Genomic DNA, 20,038 nt, shown 5'->3' with positions numbered 1-20,038 from the left:
TCCCACTTGGGGTGTGGGATGATGCAGATCCCAGTGCCAAGAATTCTCGGGGATTCCCTGCCCTGCAGAGCCAGGTCCCGCTCTGATCCACTTCCCAAATCCCTAAAAATTCCAAGATCCTTCTTTTCCATCTTCCTGTGTGTTCAGTTTAACCGGATTCAAGTGGGAATAAAATTCCTGTTCCCACCTGGGCCAAAAGAAGGAAATATTCCCCTGGAATTGCTGATACTTTTGGTTTTGCCTTGAAGATCCCAAGATTCCAGCCCCTTTGGATGTAGAGAAGTCCTTGGAAAACTGCCCCGTCCCTGCCCTTGGAGCCCCAAGGCAACTAAAGCTAAAAAATGCTGTTGGCACATTCCAAAGTTGGAATTTTGGAGGAAAAACTGGGATGGGACTCATGTGGCTCCTGGGACAGCTATCCCAGACTGGTTCCTTCCCTTCCAGATCCTCTGGAGAATCCAGGAACAAAGAATTTGAGTGGTTTGAACCCAAACCCTACAAGATGCTTCCCTTAATTCCAAGCTGGGATCCCTGTTCCATCTCCAAGGCTGAGCCTCAGAGCCCACCGGGATGTGTGAGCCTGGAATTGCCATGGGAGAATCTCTGTAGCAGGATCAGAAGTGTCCCACCTCCTTCTGGGAGCTGCTGGAATGACAGAATTCCCAAAGAATTCTCATTTCATCCTCTTCAAGACCAGGCAGGTTTGACCTTGGTTCCCACAATTTGTGTGGAACAGATGGATTGAAAACCCACAGAAAACAGGAGTAAAGAAAAGCCCTGTGCTGTTACCAGCTGTTGGTGCACCAGTCCCCTTGTTTGGATCAGGAAAAACCCAAAATCCCTTTTTTTCATGGAAAAGAGTCTCAGTCCTGAGCAAAGCCTGGTGGGATTTCCAGAGCAATTACAAGCTGCTTTTCCTTTTCCGTGTTGCTCCAAATTTTCTTCCCTTTGGTTTTGTCTGGTTTAACTCTTTTCCCTCTTCCCCCTCCTATTTATCCAAGGAAATGGGGCTGCTTGGGAATTCAATGGGAGGAAGGCAGGAGCTGCTGGCTCCTCATCTGGGGGCTGCTGGGGGGATCTGGAGGTGCTTCCCTACTTTTTAATGGGATTAAGGAATAATCTCCTATCAACTCCATTGGAAAACTGATGGAGGGCTTGGAAAAACTGGATCCCAAAAGGTGGAGCCAGGACAAACCAACTGTTAGGGAATTGGGAAGTTGGGGAAAGGGCGAAAACAAAACAAGCTCTACAATTCCTGGGAAAAGTCAAGCAAGGTTTTAATTCCTTGCTTGGGCACTGGGGAGAAGTAAATCCCACCCTTTTTGCAGCATTGTCAGGATCTCAGGTTTTCCTGGAATGGGATGGCCTTTGCTCTGTGCTGGTGATTTATGTGGGAATCAATCCCTGCTCCTGACTCCAGGATATTTGGAGTTGCCGACCTGGGAGAGAGCTGGGAAGCTGGGAAATGGCTGGGATTCAATCCCAAATGTGCTCTCAATCCCTCTGGTGTTGGGATGGGGCTCAGTGGTCCAGGGAAATGTCCCCAGATCTTCCCAGAATCCCAGACTGGATTCTGGCCAGAGGTCACCACTGCTGGGGCGGGACCTGCAGCTCCCTTGGGATTCACTCCATTATAACAGAGGCTGGATTAACAGGGTTTAGGGATCAAATCCCTGCCTTAACCCAGCTTTAAACCCTACCCCAAGGTTTTCTTGAAGCAGCTCTGGGAAGCCAGGGCGTTGCTCCATGGCCAAGGTGAGAGCTCCCAGCCCACGGTGGAGCGGAACACGGATCCCAGCGGGATTTGTCCGGAAAACTTGGCGCTCCCAATACAATGCCCAATTTCCTGCTGGGAGGGACCCAGCAAGGCAGGAAAACATCAGCACTTTTACAGAGGCTCCAAGCTCTGCTTGATCAATCCCATGATTTTTTGCTGGAACTGCACTGCTGTTAATCCTCACCTTGGGTCCAGCCCATGGCTGCCCCAGAGCTTCTCATAACCTCGGGGATGAGAGCTCCATAAATAAAACTCGGGATTGTTGGGAATGTGGGCAGTAAAGATAAGGGCCAGGAAGGCTGGGCAGAGTTTTCTGTCTGGAGAACGTGTCCCAAGGCTGCGTTTTTCCCTCTTATCACAGCACTGCAGGAGCCGGGCACTGCTGCCAAGGGATGTGCTGGAGCTGGGATTGCCTCAGTTGGAATTTCCCTGCCTCAGCAAGGTAAAAAAGGGAATACAAAGTGAAAATTCCCTGGGCTGCTGGGCAGGGAATCACAGCTGGAGGAAAATCTTCCCTTGATTCCAAACCCACCTCCAAGGTTTTGGGTTTTTTCACCCCCAAAACAGGGAAGAAAATGCTTCCTTAGAGTTTTAAAAGGAATTTTCCCTATTTTCCAGCATTATTTATTGGTGTTTCCATAGGATCCTCCTCCATTCCATGGCTATGGGCATCCAGCACTGGATTTTCCTATGGAAAGGGAATGGATGGAGCAAAGGGAATTCTGGGGTTTTGCTGCAGCACTGGGGAAATGGAAACAGCCACAAAAAACATGGACTGGGATCCATTCTCCAGCTCCTGAAATGGGATTTCACTGGTTAATTACGGCCACATTCCCATGTTGGAAAGGAATTAGGGATCATGTTCCAGATGCTCCCTGCCCTGCTTCCATCCCAAGGGTTTTACCTTTCCCAGGAGCTGACCCAGCTCTCCTTGTTATCTGTGTCTGCTTCCGGAGCTCCCTATGGAATCTGGTGAAGGCCAACGTGGAAATGGGAAGAGCCCTGCAGATAAGCATCTGGATCCTGCCATTGTTATCCCGAAAGGAGTGGCAGGAGAAAGGTGGGGAGGAACCAGGGATGCTCCGAGAGGGGCTGATGTTTCCAACGGGATAAAATCCTTGGATTCTTGTCCCTCCCAGCCACCTGCAGGCCTGATCCCAGCTGGAAGCAGCTTTCCACTGACCTCACTGGGCAAACATTCCCTCCTCCCTGGTTTTGCAGGGAATGAGACACTGGATACACAGGATTGAAGGAAAAATCCATGGCAAAAAAAAAAAAAAAAAAAACAGGAGCCTGTTCCTAAAGGCTGTGCCCATTCCCAAATCCTCCCGGGATTGTCTGAGGGCTTCAATTGAAATCCAAGCCAGATCCCTTCAGCTCTGGGAGGTCTGGGGGTCCAATTCCTCTTTTTACCAAGGGATGTGCTGTGCCAAGGCCAAGCTTCCCATTAATTCCTCCTATGGGAGCTGATTTGTTTCCCAGTTAAACACCCCAAGTTTGGTGTGGTTTTCCCAAAATTCTCTGAAAAAGCTGGAAAAGCCCTATCAGGAAGCTATTGGGATACCCCAACCGGGGGAGGTGGAGCTGGATAGAGCAAAATGATCCCTAGGGAAGTGAGAAGCATGAACTGGAAGTGTGGCAACATAGAAAATAACAGCAATGTCATTCCCATCCTGCAAAGGAATGTGCAATGCTGGCACCACCTGTCCTTGGAGCTTTTCCCTGCCTGATTTCCCAATCTTTATTTCCAAATCCATAGCATTACAGACTGATCTCCTACGGAATTCGGGCTATAAATTTCCCTGGCATTTCTGGCTCTGAGTGGGAATACTGGTGTTGAAACACTCCCACCTGGATTCCAAAAGCCATTCCCTAGAGGTGGAGAATCCACCCTATCCCGGGGTGATCCATCCGGGATCAAACAGCCACAGCTCCAGGGATGAGAAGTGAATGGTTTCTTTTGGTGGGATCCATTTCCCCCCCTGAGACTGCTCTCCAGGTATTCCAGCTGTTTCCTGGGGATAGCAGCTGCTTGTTCTTCCCACTTTTGTGGGATTTTAGGGATTGTCCTTCCTGCTTCATTCCCTCCTCCTCTGGAAGTCTCAGTGCCAAACTGGGGAGCCCCAGCCCCCTGTGGGAACAGCCTGGAATGCACCCAGAGCTGCTGGAAAAATCCCAAGTTGGTAGTCCTGGCTCTGTTGCCATGGTAAGGGGCTCTTGAATTCCATCAGCACAGTGCAATGGGGTCATTCCCGGTTTTCCTGTTTGCTCCAATCAGGGTTCCAGCAAAAACAGGGAATGAGCTCCACATTTTCATCCTGCTTTTCCATAGGGAAACTGTTCCAGCCTCTGCTGCTGGACAGGTGGGATCTGGCAGTCATTCCCTGCCTGGAATGCATTAGGATGGCTGGAGCAGTTTCTTGGGAAAGGGGGATTAGAGGGAGCAGGCTCTTTCCATCAGAGCAAACTCCAGCTCCTGCCAACATTTCACTGGGAACAGCTTGAAAGGATTGGAAAAAACCCAGGGAACACAGATCCCCAGGAGGGATCCTCCTGCTCCGTCACAGTGCGTGCAATCCGCCGTCATTCCCGCCTGGATGCGAGCTTGGGATTACTCAGGGGTGAGGTGATGAATCCGTGAGTGCCCCAGACGGGAATCCCTGGGATGGGAAATGTCAACATGGGAGCTCCCAAGCACTGCTATCCAGCTGGGATGAGCTTTTGTTTTTCAAAGATAAAGGGTCATCCTGAATCATGTGGAGCTGCAGGGCTTGGAATGAGCAGCCCCTGTGGAAGAAGCAAAGTGTGGGGATCCTCTTGGAATTCTCTTCCCAGCAAAGGAACCAAAGTGGCTTTTCCACCTTTATTGGGAATGTCGAGAAGAAGGGAGTGGGGCCAAGGCATCCTCCTGTGATCCATTCCAAACCGCTTCCAACTCCCCAGGCTGGGGGCAGCTCCCGCACCTTGTCCTTGGAATTCTAGAATTCTGAGCTTCTACTTCCTTACCATCCACTCCTGTTTTCCAGAGGGACAAAACTCCCACTGATCCTTGTGGCTTAGCCCATAGTGACCTTGTCCCAGCTCCAGGAAAAGGCAGGAAAGCTCAGATGTTGGCACTCCAGTTGGGAGTTCTGGGCCTATAAACGGCTCCCTGTTCCTATCCCAGCTTCAGGTGTGTGTCCTGCATTCCCAACTTCTTGCTCTGGAGAGGAAAGTGTTTGAGGAGTCACATGGATCCACTCCTGAACTTTTTCACAGCCTGTTTCCTTGGGAAGTTGGAAATGTGCATCCACAGCATCTCCTGGATGAGCTTAGATCCTTGGACCCAGATCCATGGACCTAAAAATGATGTTTAAGGAATTTGGGATCATTTTTCCCTTCCTTTGGCTTCCTTCCCTTGTCTCTCCAACATTTTTCCCCTGACACTTTCAGGTTCCAACGTGTTTTCCTATTTTTGTTTTTTCTAAGGATGGGGTTCCATGTCCTCACACGCCTGGGAGTAGGCAGGGATTAAAACACAGATCCATCCTATTTTGGGATTTTCTTCCAGCTTCCAATGCAAGTCTGGGCTTAGCAACCCCACTGCAGCCATCCTGGTGCTCCCAACAGATTTTTGGGATAACCTGGAGCCAACTCTCCAGCTGCTGGAAAACCTCCTGACTCCATGGATCCCTCTGAGCCATAAAAATGGATCCATAAAATCACCGACCTTTGGAATGTTGGTGGGTACCCAGTATCTGCTGGTGTGATTCCTGTATGGAAAAATAAAGAAATTGTAGATGGAATTAAGTGCCACAATATGTTCGGCTTCCAGGTTTTTGCTTGTTATAATTCCCTATGGAATGTGTTTGCCCTGAGAAGGTCCCAGAGGTTGGATCCATCCCTTTAGGAGTTTGCCTTGCCTGTGGCTATCCCAGAAAATTGCTCCTCACTTGGAGCCTTCTCTGTGCTTGCAGCAACATTCTCCTATTTCCCTGCAATCCTGGTTCATAAGGTATAATGAATCCAGGAAAAATCGGAGTGGGACATTCTGGGATTTGGAACTCCAGCTCCATCCAAAGGGATCATTTTCCTTTATCCACCTTGGCATTCCTTCAGCCATGGAATTCCTGGCAATCATTGAATATCCTGGAGTAAAAGCAGATGTTTTAATAAAGAGCTCATGGCCCGACCCAAAGTCATTCCCGCTGCTTTTCCAAAGGTTATCCGGCCATTCCCGGCCCCACTGCTCCCTAGGAATATGAATTTTTAATCCCAGTTGGGAAAATATTCCTTCTAAAGGCGAGTGGCTGGTCTGGGAACATTTCTGGAGATGGATCTTTGTATATTTGAAGGTGGACAGGGCTCCAAAAGCCATTCCTGAAATTACTTGAGATAATTGGGATTGTTATTAGGTATAAGCACAAAACTGGGAAATTAGCTGTGGGAAGACTCAGCAAATCCTTCTCCTCCTCCTTCTCCAGAAATGCCTAATCTGCTCTTTTATCCTATCCTGGCATGACCCTGAGCTCCATGTGGGCATCCAAGCCGCCTTCTGCAGTCTTAAGCTTTTCTTGGAATTCCAGACAGATTTTAATTTCTGATGGCTCCAGGTTTGACCATCATAAATATCTGGGAGCATGATTAATCCCAATGGAGCTGGGGTGGGATGTGGACACAGCTGGAAAAAGGTGCAACTCTGCCCATTCCGACTTCCCAGGATTCCCAACAATGTTTCCCTTTGTTTCCTTTCCTTTTTATGGTGGAATTAATGAATTATTTTCCTTCCAAAGGGGACAAGGGCAAGGAGGGCTTGGGGGAAAAGCAAAACTCTGGGAAGAGTCCAAAAATAACCAAATTGGGAACTTCCAGCACGGACCCTCCTTCCCTGCTCCTTTTCCGTGCCTAACAACTGTGCTGGGAACTAATGGTGAGGGATCAAAAGGGACTAAATGGGATTTTAATGAGCTTGGACATTTGGCTTGGGATGAGTTCCCGATGTTCCATTGGCTTTGTGGGGATGGGGATGGATCTTGGCATAGACCTTCTCCAAGCAGAAGAGCCAAAAGGAGAAAAGATGGAATAAGATGAAGGCAGATGGTAATTTCTTCATGGAATGGGGCGTTAGCGTTGGAATTGCTCAGGGAAGTTTGGAGTTCCCATCCCTGGAGCAGTCCTGGAATGGGATGAAGGAAAATGGGAACTTCTTCATGGAACGGGTTTTCAGGCTTTGAAATTGCCCAGGAAGGTTGGAGGCTCATTCCTGGAAGTGTCCTGGAATGAGAGATGAAGGACATGGGAATTTCTTCATGGAATGGGAGGTTAGCATTGGAAGTGCCCTGGGATGTTTGGATGCCCATCCATGGAGGTGTCCCGGAATAAGACATGAAGGAAATGGGAATTTTTCATGGAATGGGTTGTTAGCATTTGAATTTCCCAGGGAGTTTTGGATGCCCATTCCTGGAGGTGTCAAGGAATAAGACATGAAGGAGATAGGAATTACTTCATAGAATGGGTTAAGGGTTGGAACAGCACAGAAAGGTTTGGAATTCCCATCCCTGGATGTGTCCAAGGAATACCTGGACGTGGCACTCCTGGGCTGGGTGACAGGTTGAACTCGATGATCCCAGAGGTCTTTTCCAACCTCAGTCATTCCCTGGGATTCTGTGGGACTAAAGGCAACCTCCCGAGCTCCAGCTGGGGCCGAGCTTCCCCAGCATGGCCCAGGATGACTCATCCTGAAATTCCCCAAAATATTTTGCCAGGTGTTTGTTTCTCCAGGCAGCTGCTCCTTCCATGTTTAGTCATTCCTGTGCCAAGATTCCACACCCAAAGTGGGACTAAAAAGGGCATTTTCTCATTCCTGCAGGAGCACCTGGAGGCAGGAATGCTCTCTCTGAAAACACTCAGGGTTCAGGACTCAAGATATAAACTGAAATTCTTGGTTTTTTCCCAAATATTTTGGATTCACAAACCACGGTGAGCGCTCAGCACTAAGGAAAAATAATCACCGAGGGAAAAATATTATTGCTGGGAAGACAGATATTTACATTTTTAAAAAACTGGGATAATTCCGGTGGCTAAAAGTCAAGAGGCTTCTGTAGGAGGACGAGAAGTTTGGGATCTTGGGAGGGAATGCTGCTTTCTGGGGAACAGTGGAAAGACAGAGCCAGCTGTTGGTAAAATATCACTTAATCTGATGTATTTAGATTTATTTTCCTTACAATTTTCTCTGGTGAACAGCTGGGATCAGCTGGAATTTGTCCGGAATCACCTCCATGAAATCAGCACCTCTTTTAATCGGAATCTTGGAACATTGGGAGCATAAATCTGGCAAGAATTCCCTCTTTTCTTGCCATTAGGAATAACTTAGGGGGTTGTTTTGCTGGATTTCTTCTGGCTGGGAGCAAGGTGCTGATCTGAATTTATTCCGTGGGATCCTCTGAAATCCATATGGCTTTATCACAGAATATTGAGTTGGAAGGGACCCTGTGGAGAAGGGAAAAAAAAAAAAAAGATTTTCCCCCCACTTCATTTTACTAATGGAATATTTGTTTTATATCAAACTGTAACTAAACAGGAGGCAGCTCCTTTCCAAGCAGGAAAAGTATTAACATCCTGTCCTTTAGCCAGAGAGTAAACATTGTCCACCTGTCTTGCAGATCCCAGATGGAGAAATGGGATCTTTGGGATATTCCATAACCCCCAGACTCAACTATTTCAAATTCAACCAAAACTCAACTATTTTAAAAATCTATTTAAACCATTTCAATTTGGGCTTGACTAGGAGTGTTAAGGAGTTAAAAATACATGGAGCAGACCTTCAATGTCCATGGAATGTGATGAAAAATCCTTTGCTTTCAGAGGCAGGTTCTGAGTTTGATGCACAGGGTTTAGCAGGGGTTAAAATATTTGGGAGAAGAAGGAAAAGAAGTTTGCAAAGTGCCTAGAGCTTAAAGATGTGTGATAAACAAGCAAATGAGCTGTGCTGAGGATTTATTTTGTGCCAAAAGGAAAACATCCTTTTGGATGTTAGATACACTCCCAGAATTTGGATTTCCATTGCCTTAACACATCACTTGTCAGGAGTGTGGGGTCAGGATTGCAGGGAATTAACCCCAAAGCAGCCCCACTCCCTCTTCCCCTGAAGTTGTGGGAATACATCTTATCACCAACGCCGCCACACAGGAATGAGCTCCCGGGAAAAATGAGAGGGAACGTCCGGGATTCACAGCCCAGAGCCACAGTCCTGGGCGCCTTCATGCCTGGGGTGGTGCTGAGCTGGCTCCGAGCTCATTTCAGAGAAACCTTCCCAAAACAGGGGTCTCAACCTTGGTGGGAGCCCTTCCAGTGACTCCTGGATGTATCCCCACATCAGGAACACAGAGTTGGCATCTGAAGTGTTGGCTCCATAACCCCAGGGAACACAGAGGGGTGAAAAGGGCTTTTAATTGATTTGTTATTTGTTTTTCATTTAATTATATTTTATTTAATTTATTTATCGCCTTGACCCATAAAAGCCATTGGTTTTCCAGAGCTCCAAGTGTTCAGCCTGGAGAAGAGAAGCTTTGGGGTGACCCAAATGCAGCATTTCAGAACCTGAAGGAGCTAGAAGAAACATGGAGAGATATTTTTTCCACGGGCCTGGAATGATGGGACAAGAGGGAGTGGTTTCCCACGGCCAGAGGGCAGGGATATATGGGATATTGGGAAGGAATTCTTCTCTGTGAGGGTGGGGAGGCCCTGGCATGGGTTTCCCAGAGAAGCTGCGGTTGCTCTATCCCTGGAAGTGTCCAAGGCCAAGCTGGAGGACCCTGGGATAGTGGAAGGTGTCCCAAGGCAGGGGGTGGGGCTGGATCATGTTTAAGGTCCCTTCCAACACTAACCATTCCATAATCTTGGAATTTGATGGTTGGACTCGATGATCTTAAAGGTCTTCTCCTATTCCCTCTTGGTTTGCTCTGGTGTCCAGGTTTTTCCCACCAGAACCTTGGTGGGAATTAAACTTCGCTGGTTTTTAGGATTCTAAAATCTTCTTTTTCAGACAAAACACACACAGACTTCCATCAATTCCTGTGTTTCTCAAGTGACAACAGGATCTAGGAAGCATTCTGCCAGGATATACAGAACTCCTGCTCCTTGAGACTGAAGATGAGGGAGAGAATCTGTGGGATGTTTGATTTGTAGCATGATCCCATGCCAAAATTTCTCATGAAGAACAGGACAAGAGGCTAAGAAGTGCTCGGTGCTGACACACGAAGCAAGGGCTGCTCTGTGCTTTCCATCAGGATTTTCTCTGGAATTTGCATTTTTAGCCCATGCTGAAAGCACTGTCCCTGTTTCAGGGATGATCCAGAGGTTTGCTTGGCTCCTGAGAAAAGGCTTTTGGAAGCTCTCTGCAGTGCCATGGTTGATGTCCATGGTCAGATTCCTCTGGATTAAAGGGATGAGCAGGGCCACAGTCCAGGCTGCTCTTTCCGAAGTCTGCAGCATCCTCTGGTGGAGCCGTAAGGAAGGGATATCCATTCAGGGAAAGCACACAAGGATGTTTCCTTGGGGGGCTCCAAAATGTCCCCCAGCTTTGCTGGGAAGAGCCAAAATTGCCAACACCCCGGCACCACTTCCCACTGTGCTCCAGGGGGAAGAAACCTGGGATTTGGGGACATTTCCATCCTTTGCTTTGCTGGAGATGTCCTGGCTAACCTCGAGCCACAAACGCCCGATGGATCAAGAGCAGAACCTGACTGGCAAAGCTGACTCCCAATGTTTCCCCTTTTCCTGGTTTTATTCACCACAATCACAGCCCAAGGTATTTCTCCACTCCCAACCAAGGTAAGTGCTCAGATAAAATCTCAGTTCCCAGGCTCCAATTCTTTCCTGGATTTTGTTGTTTTGGCTAAACAGGTTGTTTTATTTCACAATCCTGGCACCTGGAATGCTTCACCCACCATGGGACACCCAGGATTGGCATCTCCCACAGATGCCTCCCACATGTTTCATCCCTCCTGTTGAAATTCTGAAATTAAGGATTGGGAAAGAGCAGCCATGATACTCTTCCTTCTCTCTCCCCACAGGGGAGTCATGGAGAATGCTCTGGGTTCTAGGGAGCCCCTGAAGTGCATGAGAGCACCCGGAACATTTAGAGAATCAAGTGAATCTCCTGAGAAACAAAACTGGTGGCAAAGAGCAGAGTGAAATCCAGCCTTGAGAAAATCCCACCTGGGATGGACACACACCCCAGCACTGCCTCCAGAAATTCCCTCCATCCTTGTGGAATCCAGACTAAATTGGCCGGGAGCTTCCCAGCTCCTCTGGGTGAGAGCTGCCGAGCATGCCAGTTTTCTGATAAAGGAAAAGCAAACACCATTCCTTCCTGTGAAGATACGGGAATATTATCCTGACATTTTCAACATGGATCACTCATATTGCTGCTCGTTCTTCCCACTCTGAGAGCTGTATCTGGACAATAGAAACATTTCCTGGCTACAAACAAAATCATCAGGATTGAAAACGTGGGTAACACAGATGTCTGCCTTTCCTGATTTTTTTTTTTTATGAAGGAATTTATTTTACATTTCCTCAGGGAATTGCAGTCATCCAAGATTTTCCCAAGATGCTAGAATGTGAAGATTTTAAAACCTGCACTTAAGTGGGAAAAAAAAATGCTTCAAAGGAGGAATTTATCTTGGAAAAAAAGACCTACTTTAAAATGATTTTATGTGATAAAAGACAGGAATATAGGATCCCAAGTGCGAAGAAACAGGGAGTCCCCGTGCTTTTCCTAATCCCAGATTTACCCCACTAAAGTTCAGAGCTTTATACCGGTTTATATAAACACCCCTCTAAACTCTGGCACTGATCTCCCAGTATCCACAGTGGCTATCCAAGGACCCACACTGGGAGAGGCTGAAGAGCTGCCACAGCAAACCGGGCAGTATTTAAAGCACCTGAGGACGCGCGTCACCGAGGTCATTTAACCTGATAAAACCCGGCTTTTTGAAAGCGCGAAAACAAATTGTTTCCAAAACAGGTCGTTTTGGGAGTGTTGTGGGGGCTTTTTTACGGATTCGGGCCGACTAAAGGCGGGGATTGAGGATTTAAAGGTTGGGTTTTTTCCCCCCCAGCTCTTGCGGGAACGCCCTGCCCACACTCAAAATGGCGACGGCGCTGAGGCGCTGAGGCCGCGGCCTCCATGGTGCTTTCGGGCGGGAGCCGGCGGAGGCGGCGGCGGGGTAAGGGCGGCTCGGGGCCGGGAGGGACCCTCGGGATGGAGCCCGAGAGCTCCGGGAATCAACCCCGGGAGCGGCGGGAGTGATCCCGGCTGCTCCTGCCTTGGCGGGAGGCGATTCCCGGCTGCCGCTGCCTCCGGGAGCGCACAGGTGGACCACCCCTCGAGTCCGGACGCGCTGAGCCTTGCGCTTATGCCGAGGGCTGGGATAAACATGCCCTATCTCTGCTTTCCTTGCAGCGTTTTCCAGATACGTGCGCAGAGATACAAATCTTGTGGCTGCACTCAAAAGCCAGAAGATGATGCCGGCTGTGCCAGTGGCACAAGGAGCAGCACGGCGTGGCGACATTCCTAGAGGATGGTGAGCGTTGGTGCTGTGCCAGCCTTGAATTCCTCGGGGGAGGAGCTTTTCCAGGGGTGTCCCGAAGGTAACGTGGTTAGGGAGAAATCCAAGTGCTTTGTGTTAAAAAAAAAAAAAAAAAAAACAAAACCAAAAAAAACCAAAACACCCAACTTTAGGAATTTGGCCGGCAGTTTGCTGAGGGGAGAATGGAAATTTTCTGGAGCACAAATTGAGATTTTTCCTGGAGCATAAATGGGGATTTTCCTGGAGGATAAATGGAGATTGTGAGAGGTAAATGGAGATTGATTCTGGACGATGAATAGGGATCCTCTGGAGCATAAATGGAGATTTTCAGGTGGATAAAATAGAATTTTTCCAGCAGGTAAGTGGAGATTAAAAATATACAAATGTAAATATTTTCTCGGAGATTCAGGCCACTGTTGGGCTTTATTTTTTAAAGGAATTGTACCAATTCCAGTTGTACCAATTCCAGTTCCACTGATTCCAGGTTTTTATCAGGAACTCTGCAAATGAATTGAAATATGGTTTGAGTTTTGCACCAATTCTGATGTAGTTAAGGTGTCCTTGCAAATAATCTCTTGGATTAATTATGCTTTTTGCAAATCTCACACACGTGTGCACATTTTTAAAGTATTTATTCCCAAATTGCCACAGAAAAAGCTGGAAAGAAGTTACAAACAAGCCAAATAAATGGGGAGGAAATGGGTTTTCGTTTAAGTCCTTGGAGTGAGTGTTTTGGAGACTTAAGGATTTGGCAGCACTTTGGAAAACTAAAGACCAACTTCCAAATGGGAATAGAAAATACGAATCTCGGGTTTTTTCTGAAGGAAAAAATGGTAGGAATTGATGGATTTGTGGAAAGATGCTTCAGTTGCTGGGGTGGTTTAATCCAGAGGGACCTGGACTCGGAGATGATCTTGGAATTTACCTCTCCCATCTGGCTCCGTGTCAAATCCTGGTGTTAGAGGAACTCCCGTGGGAGCGCAGATTGGGATCTTATCGTAAATGGGAATCTGCAAAGGAGCAGCAGGAAATTAGCACGTGCTGCCGTCATTGATTTCTCTAAGCACTGCACACAAACTAGGATTCCCTGCTGGAAAACACTGAGGCAGCAGATGTTCTGGAAGCTCCTGTGGATTTTGGAGCTGAACCTCTGGATCTGCACTGCTTCCAGTGGGCTGGGGTTGTGTCTTCACATGGAAATAGTTGGCAGGTGTTGGGTTGGGAATGTTGCAGAGATCCCTGCTGGCTGTGGGAATTACCGAGTAGGAATCTGGATGTGAGCAATCCTTTTCCAGTAGAATATAGGCAATGCTCTTGTGCCCACATTCCCTCAACTTCCTGCTCCTGGTGGGAGATGGTTTAGTTCAGATGGTGGTAATCCATCAAAGCTTGGAAGTCTCTTCCAAACTCAGTGGTTCTACAATTCCACCTGTGCAAGGTGAACAAGGAATTGGGGCATGGAATTCTACTGGGCTTTCCCTGCCATACTTCAATGGAAAGATAGGAAAAATCATTCCAATGTTTTTCTGTTTGTTCTGGCAGGATGGAGAAGAAGAAAATCCTGATGAAGTCCAAGGTTGCTGCTCCCAACCTCCTGAGGGCTCTGCATTCCCTGTACCGGCTCGGGCACCTCTGCGATGTGACGGTCCTCACCCAACACCTGGGAATTCAGGAGGAATTCCTGGCTCACAAAGCTGTCCTGGCAGCTTCCAGCAACTACTTCAAGGGGCTCTTCCTGCACCAGGAGATGCTGGACACCCAGAAGTGCACAGTGACTCTGCAAGACATCTACACTGAGGAGTTCACCTCCTTCCTGGAGTTTGTGTACACGGCAGAGGTGGAGATCGAGGTGGGAAAACTCCAGCGCATGAAGGAAATAGCAGAAAGGCTGGAATGCAAGGATTTGCTTGACATCTGTGAAGAAGTGAAGGCAGAGGGCAGGAAGGGCTTGGATTTGAGCCTCTGCCTGAAAGGGCAGAGGGGTGAAAATAGAGGATCACAGTGGCCTCATATCCAGCAAGAGGAGAACCCCAGGAACTCTTCCCAGATCTTGTCAATTCCCATGCAGAGGAAACTTTGGGATAGGCAGAAACATAAGGAGCTGCTGCCGGGCTGTGAGCTCATTGGAGGCCAAGCAGGAGACCTGGAGCAGGAGGCCACAGCTTTTCCAGCTCCAAAATCCAGGCCAGCAAAGCTGCCCAAGTGCAACAAGACACATTCCTCAACCAGACTGGGTGTGAATATTACTAGCCTGGAAAACGAGGATGGCCATTCCCTCTGCAGGGGGCAGGAGCGGAAGCGGGAATGCCAGGCGTCTCCCTACTGTTACAAGGCCATCAGCTCCAAGTGCAGCCTGCCTGGGAACATCCGGACACACACCGGAGACAGGCCCTACCAGTGCCAGCGCTGCCCCGCCAGCTTCACCCACAGGGCTGCCTACACCTCCCACCTCAGGTACGGCACTCCTGGGAATGCACTTCCTCAGGATTCCAGGATAAATCGTTCCTGGAATCCTCCCTGCCTTAGTTCCAGAATTCCTTAGATCTGACTCGAAGCATGTTGAAATCGGGATTTTTATCTTGGCCATGCAGTGTGGATGGTTGGATTGAGGTCTCCCAGATGGGGAATTTAGGGAATGTTGCATTGGATTAAGGGGGGACTTGTGCAACCAGATTTCTTTGGCATCCTCAGATTTGGGGTTTTAAACAGGAATTTTGTGTCTCTGTCTGGGATTTAATCTCTGTTTCCTTTGGTTCAAATCCATAATTTCATGGCCTGGGAAGAAAAGTCCATCCTGCATTCCAGATCAGGTGAAAAATACAGATCTTAATGAACTGAGCCATTTTAATTGTCTTTAATATCTAGTCCAACTCCTCCCAAACTCTCCCTATTTGCAGGCTTTCCAAATATGCTGGGAGTTTCTTAAATGGTGCAAGGAACAATTCAAAGGAAAAGACTCTTCCCCCAAGGCCTGAATTGAAATAATTAAACAATTAATGATTTTCAATTAAACTTATTGAAGTTGTGCTCCATTTTTAACAGGAAAATCCATGAGTCTGGGCAAGAGAGGAAACTCCTGCCTGTCTACTGGATGGTGGTTCCACCTACACACGGCCCAAACCCCACAAGCTGTGACAAAGATCCCAATGGAGAGACTTGGGATGGGACACCAGAAACCTCAGGGTGTGAGGAAGATCCCAGGAATTCATCTGTTGCTGAAGCAGAAAGGAGCAAGGAGCAAGAGGAATCCCAGGAAGCTGAAGGAGGGAATGAAGATGAAGGTGGAATGAGTGTAAAGGGCGAGGAGCAGGGAGACTATGACATGGGATACTCGGAAGTTGAAGGAAGTAGGGACAACGAAGAATGTTCTGAGGAGGAGAAGGATGAAACCTCAACAGAGAAGGATAGCAAAGAACCTGAACCAGGGTTTAAACAAAAGAAGGCTGGTAAAAGTGTGGCCAACAAGAAGTCCATCTACGTGATCCACTGCGACAAGTGCCAGGAGCAGTTTGTTTCCCGGAAGAAATACGTGGATCACTGCCGGGATGTGCACCAGAGCCTGCCTGGCAAGGCGTACCAGTGTGAGGTGTGCAGCAAGGCCTTCACCAGCTACACCAGCTGGAAGGAGCACCGCGCCTGCGTGCACAGCGAGGAGAGGAGGTTCTCCTGCAGCCTCTGCCAGGCCACCTTCAAGAGGAAGCGGGATGTGAGGACTCATTCCGTGCAGAAGCATGAGGGCAGGGCCAAGCGGCCGCTGTGCTCCGTGTGTGGCAAGATGCTGAGCTCCCATACGGCACTGGTGTTCCACATGCGGACGCATACTGGCGAGAAGCCCTATGAGTGCGGTGTGTGTCATTCTAGGTTTGCTCAGCCTTCCCAGCTCAAGATCCATACCAGGTCAGATTCCAGCTGTGCCCATTCCTTGCCCCTTAGAGCAGGAACACCAGGATATTGGGCTCAGTGGGATCCGTGATTAATTCTCTTACGCAAAGGCTTTGGCTCTGTGTTGTGTTTCCCATGGTCAGGATTTCGACATGGATATCCTGTCCAAACTTGCAAGGAATATCTGTCCTTTGGGACAGGCTCTGAAATCCCACGATGGTCCTCAGTGATGAAGAGTGAGTAAGGGATCGCAGATAAATGTATCCGGAGCTGTGCTTGCTCCTGGAGCAAGGAATTGCCATGGGATTTCATCTCCATGTGCAACTGCAAGTCCGCGCTGCTCAGCTGGAGCTTGATGGGATGACTTGCTCCCTGGTGGTGTCTGTGTGGATGTGTCCTCTTCCAGGAGAGGGTGAATCATCCCATGGAATTTCCCATCTTTCTCCGGAGCGAGACTGATGATAATTCTTTGTCCTGATGGATCAAAATCAGGAATGACTTTGGACATTATCCTCTTTGCGTTGGAATAAGTTAAGACCAAACGTTAGGCTCAGATTTTTCTTATTCTCTGTCATTTTCTGTCATTTTCCATGCTTTCTTCTTTCCCGTGCTCTTAGCTTTCTGGGAGAAAAGGTGGATTTTGTAGGGCCTGAAAGTGAGGAAAAGGTAAATTTTAAATGGGAATTTTAAATTTTAAAAGGTAAATTTTAAATGGGAGTTTTACTCCTGGACTGTAGTGCCTGTACCTGGAAACACTGTTTTCTGAGGGAGCAGAATTTCATTTTCTCACTACAGTTAAAACCCAAACATGGTTTCAAATCCAGTATTTTAGGGATCAAGACCTAATTATTAATTATAGGTGTTTTGTCTCTTTTAGATCCCACACTGGGGAGAAGCCCTACATTTGTGAGGATTGTGGCGCTTCCTTTGCTGACAAAGGAAAACTCACCGGCCACAGAAGGACACACACAGGTGGGAAATAAATATTCCAGGTGGTTTTCCCATCCTTTTCCTGTTATGTTGCTGAGATAGAAAATAAATGCCCCCCCCCTTTTTTTTTTGGGACTCACGGAAGAGTATCCAAGTACCAGAAAGGAATTCACAGGTATAGAAGGACTTTCAGTCTGGAGAAAAGGATGTTCTGGAGAGACTTTGTTGCTTTCTACAACTCCTTGACAGGAGCCAGGGGGAATTTGGGCTCTGCTCCCAAGGAACAAGTGGTAGGATGAAAGGAATGTCCTCGTGGTGCCAGGGGAGGTTCAGGTCGGATATCGGGAAGAATTCCTTCATGCCTGGGATGGAGTCCCCATGCCTGGATGTGCTCAGGGGACACCTGGATGTGGGGGATTGGGCACAGGTTGGACTCGATGACCTTGGAGGTCTTTTCCAACCTGGGTTCTGTCATTTGCAGACCAACTCTGAAGGACAAAATTCCTCTGGGAGAATTCCCAATGTCCGGTTTCTCTTCCCTCAGGAGAGCGGCTCTTCAGGTGTGATGTGTGCGGGAAGCACTTTGCCACCAACGAGTACCTGAAGTGCCACAAGCGCTGTCACTTGGGAGCCAAACCCTACAGGTGTGAGGTTTGTGGGAAAACCTTTGGACTCAGAGCCTCCCTGGCCCAGCACAGCAACGTCCATGCAGGTAATTCCAAGGCTGGGAAAAGGAATGGTAGCTTTGTGGTACTTCCCAGTGTGGATGGGGGGGCATTTCATCTCATTGACTTAGGGGATCCCAGAATCACTGAGGTTGGAAAAGAACTCCAAGGTCATCAAGTTCAAGCTGTGCCCAATTCCCACCTTGTCACCTGTCTAGAGCACTGAGTATGACGTCCAGGCATTCCTTGGACACCTCCAGGGATGGGAATTCTGTTGGGTAGCAGGGCTTGTCCTGACCCTGGCTCACACGAGCATTGTGTGGTATCCTAAAAAACTGAGACCTGGATTGTGCAGCTGCAGGGATTTGGAGTAGGGGATGGCTGTAGCCTTCGCAGGTATTGGGAAATATTTATCATGGAATGGTTGGGATTGGAAGGGACCTTAGGGATCACCTCATTCCACTCCCTGCCATGGACACCTTCCACTCTCCCAGATTGCTCCAAGCCCTGTCTAGCCTTGGACACTTCCAGGGAAGGGGTTGAAGTGCCTGCTGCTCTTTCCTAACTGCTCCTAACTGTGTTTGCTGGGGTTGTTATTCCCAGAGACCCGTCCCTATTTCTGTGAGCAGTGTGGGAAGGCCTTCACGCAGCAGGGAGCTCTGCGCCGGCACCAGCGCATCCACACTGGAGAGAAGCCCTATAAGTGCCGGGCCTGCGAGAGGACCTTCACTGACATGTCCACCCTGCGCCGACACGTGGCGGTAGGACATCCCATGGGATCTTCCCAGGCCTCAAGCCATGTGCAGGGTGCCAGTGTCACCCTGGCAGCGGGAATTTCCAGCCCTCAGGAGGGGCTGTGCTAGGGATGAGTTTCAGGTCAGGGTGGTGAGCCGCCATCTTAAAATCTGTTCCTGAAGTTTGTGGGATTTTCCTCCAAGTGCACAGCAGCTCCCACTGCTGGTTGCCAATCCAGTCATCTCCCAGTCCTAGAGGAAGAGTCAACATCACTGGAAGTGACTGGATACAGCACTTCCTGATGGTCGTCATCTCCGAGATCTTTTCCTAAAAGATTCCATGAAAATGTCTGAGGAAGGACTCGGGATTTTCTGATTTTTTTATGGATTAACTGCATAGTCTGTAATGCTTTAACCCTCTTTCCAGCCACATTTAACATGACGGTTTATCCAGCCTCATGTTGCTCGTGAATAGAAATTCACACATTCCCAGCATTCCGATGGAAAATGCTGAGCGTGGCTCTTCCCAGTGACCTCCAGGTCCTGGAAGTGACAGCAAGGACAGAACAGGAGGTTCCCTTCCAACTCCAAGTCAGTGTTTTGCCTGTGTGCTGAAATTCCAACTGATTTTGGAAGCACTCCATGGTAGCAGAGCCAGGAATTCAGCACGGAGTTGGCAAAAGAGCCTTGTTTGTGTTTGAGTTGGAGCGCAGGATCGTGGAGTTATCCCAAAATTGTTGGATTTAGTTCTGGATAAAGTTCAATATTTGGCAGTTAAAAATCAGACCTAATTGTTTTCCTGTCTCCTACTCCCTTTTTTCCTCCAGATCCATGACCGGAATGCTCACTGGAGAAGCTTCTTGATCGACCTCACACACAAAAAAGACCACAATTGGTCCAAAATAGAGACTTTAGCGGAAGCGCATCCGGGAAGAGATCCCATGCTGGAAATTTGGTCAGTTGACCACGGGAAACTTTATAAACCAGAAAGTGCTAAAGCAGCACCACACGTGACACCTGGGGCTGGGGACACCGGGGACACTGAGGCCTCCCTTTTGTACTTATAAAGTCAGTTCTAGCCCCAAAAATGGGTGGTTTAAGGCAGAACAGTGGGAATTATCCTTTGGATTATCCTGGGAATCGTTCCCAGTGGTCACTGCAGCTGCCTCGGGAGCTGCATTACAGGTGGTAAAGAGGTAATTCCTCATGAGGGTATTTATTCCACTGAAATGTTTGCATCTGTCCAAAGTTTATCTTTCCCAAAGCTGTGGGAGCATCCCATTGGGAATGCGCAGGGCAGAGTGTGTGTTTATACAAACACAGCGCGGTGCCGCAGCTGTAAATCACCAGTTCCTTCTTTAATAAAGCTGCCAGTGCCGTCCAGCCCGTCCCTCTTTCATTCGCCTGGATTTCCCTGGGGAAAACGCCGGGGTTCGGGAGTGCCAAAGCTGGTGGCGGGATAGGCCGCGTTGCCTA

The 20,038-nt window shown here is 48.4% G+C and overlaps 1 protein-coding gene across 2 annotated transcripts; it reads left to right on the top strand.

The window, feature by feature from the left end:
- The first annotated feature begins 11,906 nt into the window (after positions 1 to 11,906).
- LOC136286431 (GDNF-inducible zinc finger protein 1-like) lies at positions 11,907 to 19,939 on the top strand. 2 transcript variants are annotated; one of them, XM_066177993.1, is made up of 8 exons: positions 11,907 to 11,988; positions 12,225 to 12,345; positions 13,894 to 14,805; positions 15,394 to 16,248; positions 17,111 to 17,205; positions 17,708 to 17,875; positions 18,432 to 18,589; positions 19,390 to 19,939. In XM_066177993.1, exons 1-8 carry the CDS (start codon positions 11,949 to 11,951, stop codon positions 19,627 to 19,629), a joined length of 2,589 nt encoding a protein of 862 aa, XP_066034090.1. In that variant the 5' UTR covers positions 11,907 to 11,948; the 3' UTR covers positions 19,630 to 19,939. The 2 variants fall into 2 exon arrangements, with proteins under 2 accessions (XP_066034090.1, XP_066034091.1); XM_066177994.1 differs by lacking the exon at positions 11,907 to 11,988 and having other exon boundaries at positions 12,256 to 12,412.
- Positions 19,940 to 20,038: the final 99 nt, after the last annotated feature.

This window comes from Chamaea fasciata, unplaced genomic scaffold, assembly GCF_029207755.1.
Source record: "Chamaea fasciata isolate MVZ Bird 193981 ecotype frontalis unplaced genomic scaffold, bChaFas1.0.hap1 SCAF_3, whole genome shotgun sequence".
Taxonomy (NCBI): Eukaryota; Metazoa; Chordata; class Aves; order Passeriformes; family Sylviidae; genus Chamaea; species Chamaea fasciata.
The sequence above is the reverse complement of the archived record's forward strand: the minus strand, read 5'-3'. Positions and strand labels throughout refer to the sequence as shown.